At 41.3% G+C, this 4,722-nt stretch overlaps 1 protein-coding gene across 1 annotated transcript; it reads left to right on the plus strand.

The window, feature by feature from the left end:
- Positions 1-1,983: 1,983 nt before the first annotated feature.
- LOC142944021 (peptidyl-prolyl cis-trans isomerase A-like) lies at positions 1,984-3,753 on the plus strand. The gene is made up of 6 exons (XM_076085577.1): positions 1,984-2,189; positions 2,332-2,362; positions 2,491-2,579; positions 2,654-2,750; positions 3,231-3,306; positions 3,405-3,753. The coding sequence occupies exons 1-6, from the start codon at positions 2,046-2,048 to the stop codon at positions 3,565-3,567; spliced, it is 600 nt and encodes a 199-aa protein (XP_075941692.1). The 5' UTR covers positions 1,984-2,045; the 3' UTR covers positions 3,568-3,753.
- Positions 3,754-4,722: the final 969 nt, after the last annotated feature.

Here is a 4,722-nt window from a genome sequence, read left to right on the forward strand (position 1 = left end):
TTACCTGTGTACTTTATAAAGGTGCTGCAAATTATTAAAACCTTTTCAGGTATAATCGGGACTTGGAGACGTTGAGCTTTTAGTGGCTCTCAAGGGTTGTTTCCAAATTTACAGTTTGTAAAAATAATTGTCAAATTTATAATTGTTATGCAATTTGGCAAAATATGCTATAAAGGTACAATCTGAAGTGATTGGCACAGCAGGTGGCAGTTGTCTCTTTGGTTTTGTACAGCCTATGTACAATCATTTCATATTCTAAACTGGTCAGAAGCAATTTGTGATTTTTAGTCTTGCAAATCTGTATGTAGTTAGATGACGTGACATCCTAATATTTATCTAATAAATATGTATTCAGATGAAACACAATTAATGGCCTTTTGCGTCTTTTGACATGCAAAGTGCAGCAACCAGCATATACCAATACATATTCCACAAAAAAGATTAAAAAAAGGACTGTCATTTTGTGTACTAAACTATATATACATAGAATTTGCAATTACAGTAATCTAAATATCATTACACTTGTTATAATAGTGTTTTTTAATGGCTGGACTAGCACAGAACAACCAATCTGCCTTTTTTCACTGAGGACATTTTGACGTGTCACAGTAGGAAAAACACAGGTGTGAATGATCAAATGAATTATTGCTGCTTGAGTGGCAGGGTCCTGGTATTATGCATGCTGGCATCGTTAATTAGTTATTAGAAACACCTGTGCTGTGTTCCTACTAAATGTCTGCAGTGAACAGAACGTTCTATTTCACCAATTTAATACTTAGTTCATCCACAAGCTATTGGTAAAAAGGTTATTATAAGTGTCGAAAAGTTAAACAAACTGAGCTAAAATAAATACTAAACTTAAACTCGATTATAATCGTCATATGTCATACAGGTACATCCATGAAATGTGACTTCTGCATTTAACGCATCCTAAGGATTTAGGAGCGCTCGACTGCTGTAAAGTGCTCGGGGAGCAACTTGGGTATATTGATTGAATTAATGTATCAAATAATCATCTTTTTTCCAAATAACTAGTGAGACACAGATTGAAGCTTTAATAGCTTCTGTGACCTCTGGGCAACTTTGTGATTGATGATTTAAGTACCTCTAAGTGTTCCAGACAAACAAAAACATGAGTTTATGTTAAGTTATGGCTGAATCAGGTCAAAGTACCTGAGATCACTCGGCTGTCTGTCACTAATGAGGCTGATGATAAAGTTCCCTCTTGGTTCAAACTTCTGCAACACCTGATGATAATCAATAATTAGGAGCATTAACTTAAAATACTGATTCATGATATCGTTAAATGCCTCTTTGTAGTTTAGAAATGTTAAAAAGAGCATTTGCAGTTTTAAAAGCATCACTGTTGATCATAATGGAACATTGGAAAAGCAACATCAAAGCTAAATTGGACTTATCATCATGCCCCTCCTGTAGTGATATATAGTTTCTCTTACAAGTACACTTTACACGGTAATAATAAAGTTCAGACAAACCACCAACACAACCAACCAATCCTGCCCCTGAACAGAAATGAATGCAGGATGGTTTAGCACAGCCCCTTTGGCCAAATGAGTATTCAAATGATAAACGACGTCAAGGGAAAACAGCAATGCAAATCACATGAATGCAAAACTGGTGTTGGAACAGAAAAGCTCCTTTGAAAATGTATATGACTGACAGAGACTTGCATTGTAAAATTTAAAAATGTTACCAGTCTTCCCAAATAGAGTACGTGTCAATAGTAAAACAATACTCAAGGTTATTTACTGACAAAACATAAACAAATAAAAACTGAAATATTAGTTCAGCAGTGAAGAATTCTTTGCAAAATCGGGTTTTTGCATTATTTTCCCTCTCCATAGGATTTGAAATGTTTAATATTTCACAAAAGTTCACCTGTTTTGTCAACCTACATAAAGTACTTCCGGGAACCTCCCACGTGGTGTCGCTGTTCGTCCTGTCAGTCCGCGTGACGTCAGATGTAAACACCAGCAGCACCCAATGGCCTGCAGGTCCTCCTGACCCCATTCAGCTGAGCAGCGATGTCTAAAATACGATACAGCATGAGGTACAGCACGCCGGGCGTCGCCGCCGCGAGGCTGTTCTCCTCCGGTCCCGCCAAGAACCCCGTCGTGTTTTTGGACGTCGAGGCCGACAGTGAGCCTCTTGGGAGGATAACCATTGAGGTAGCTAGGTAGCTAGCTAGCGTTAGCCTCTCCCGTCCTCGGTCTACCTGCAGCGTGCACCGCAGTGCTTAAATATGTACCGATAAGGGCTCAGTTTAAATACTCACCCATGAATCTGAATGTGATTTGTGTTGTCTTGCAGTTGAATGCAGATGTAGTGCCAAAGACTGCAGGTATGTTCCAACCATGTTTCTTTAGCTGCTCAATACCAAGAGTTGCATTTGTTTAATTCACCATTTAAAGGAGCCTTCAACTACTTGTTATAATGTTAATTAAATACACGAGAGGACTCATTTCACAGCAAACTTCAGAGCGCTGTGCACGGGGGAACCTGGCTTCGGATTCAAGGGCTCTGTGTTCCACAGGGTCATACCTGAGTTCATGTGTCAGGTAAGAGTTACAGTGAAGATGGAGCACATGGAGGTGTCTGCCATGTTGTCTGTCGCTGTGTTTCTCTGTTTCAGGGGGGAGATTTCACCAACCACAACGGCACAGGAGGGAAATCTATATATGGGAAGACGTTCAAAGATGAAAACTTCAAATTAAAACACACCGGTCCAGGTACATCTCCACGGCTTCACGTATACTATTACTATTATACTGCTTTATCTCTGGTTAGGGAGGACACAACAAAGGATCCTTAATCCACGCATATAGTTGTCACTCTCCTTGCCTCCTAAACAGTAGAATTTCCCAGCTTTATATCTTTAAATATAGCTGCCTCTCCACTAGATGGCAGTGCCTAATTTCATGCAGCACTATAAACCACTGTCTGTAGGTGAATGACCTACTTTTTAGTCCAAATGCAATTATCTAAATAACATCTTTTCTTGATTATTTTGATGCGTCATGTTAAAGTGTGGCATTATCACAGTTTGCTTTCCAGGAAAGAGAGACAGACTTTCACCAAATACAGTGTGGCACAGACTCGTGTCATGCTGAATCATATTGGGTTAGCGGTAAAAAAAAAAAGAGGCCAAGATCTTGTTGACTGTATCACGTTTAATTGACTTACTTGTGGCCTTTTGTTGATCTTTGCAGGAACACTTTCAATGGCAAATTCAGGGCCGAACACCAACGGCTCCCAGTTCTTCATCTGTACGGCTAAAACCGAATGGTAAATAACTTTTTAATGCGTCATCTCATCCCTGCCTCTCATCGTCTCACCACATCCGACAGTTGCTAAAGTCCCGTTTCGTCTCTTCTCCTGTACAGGCTTGATGGTAAACACGTGGTGTTCGGGCAGGTGAAGGACGGTATGGACGTGGTCGCCAAGATGGAATCCTTCGGTTTACATGACGGCGGTGTGATTAAGAAGATTGTCATCACTGACTGTGGGGAGATCCCCCAAAATCACACAAGGACTTCTGTGGGATGACTCGGCATGCAACCTTTTGGCATTTACTTTATCTTTCATCCGTGTTCATGATACTTTCAAGGAGGAGCTGATATTGTCAAACTGATATTTTTATATTTGCTGTGTACAAGCACTAAGTCATCCGCTTTGTAAAATGTTATTGTGCAATTACTCTCCATTTACAGCCAAATAAAAAGCCTGTTTTCAGATTTGACGAGCTCCAGTCTTAGTACAGGACATCTGCTCTAATGTGCCACCGACCCTGCTGGTTTTAACGCTTCCTGGAAATGATCCAGCAGCTTTTTTTAGACACTCCAGTGCGACTGACTTCCTGTCCATCAGAGCAGGATGTGACATCATTCGACATCCGCCTGCAGTGGACTTGGAAGTATCACTTGAATGCAGTTGACAGATGACAGAGCTGCGGGGCTGTGGCCTCGTTGGACGCCGTGCATGAAGACGATTTCATCTGCTGGAACCATAAAGGAACCTGAAAATGCCTTTAGCTTGTATGTGGGCTGCTCTTCCTTTTTATTGAAAACACAGAGTGTCTGGAGGAGAGAGGAAAGGAGGCTAGGACATGTCTGAAAGTCAGAGACTGGGTGGTGCTGCTTATCGAGCTAATACTTTATGAAAGTAAATAATGAAGTGACGCAAAAAAAAAAAAGCAGCTCTTGCCCATAAATGAAACCATATGCGCGCTGACCTTCCACCGTTTGTTTGAATTCTCCGATTACATTGTTGCCATAGAGACTTCTCAGCTCTCGCTCTGTTTGAGTAAGAGATGTTGTAACAAACTTGATATAATTTGGGTCCCCCACCCCTCCTGGTTTAGTTTTAGTTATTAGGAATGCATGTCCAATATTGCTCGTGGAAACTTGGCTCCGAAGACGACGGTGCCTGTGGACAAGCGTTTATTACACATGCAACACAATGACATCCACAACTGGTACAAGCTGGTTCCTCTGCTGTAAATGTCTCCATTCATCACACGGCACCCATGTCAGCTGGTGCGTCCTTCCTTTTGTGTTTTAGGTTTCCTGTCCATCCGCAGTTTGACTCAAAGTGTTGAAATGGAGTCCTGTCAGCTCGATGTGTCTGTTGTCTTTCAGCACTTTCACTGAGAGGGAAAAACAAGTTTTACATGGCCCCCCTCCCCCCCCCCTCCCCCTGTTA

This window comes from Anarhichas minor, unplaced genomic scaffold (genome assembly GCF_050575085.1).
Source record: "Anarhichas minor isolate MPS153535 unplaced genomic scaffold, ASM5057508v1 ptg000174l, whole genome shotgun sequence".
NCBI classification, from domain to species: domain Eukaryota; kingdom Metazoa; phylum Chordata; class Actinopteri; order Perciformes; family Anarhichadidae; genus Anarhichas; species Anarhichas minor.

Bases quoted from the DNA above. Each gene is read 5' to 3' on its own strand.
- LOC142944021 (XM_076085577.1), top strand. From the start codon at position 2,046: ATGTCTAAAATACGATACAGCATGAGGTACAGCACGCCGGGCGTCGCC. The intron at 2,190-2,331 runs GTAGCTAGGTAG...GTTGTCTTGCAG, and splicing joins TTGGGAGGATAACCATTGAG to TTGAATGCAGATGTAGTGCC. The intron at 2,751-3,230 runs GTACATCTCCAC...TGATCTTTGCAG, and splicing joins ATTAAAACACACCGGTCCAG to GAACACTTTCAATGGCAAAT.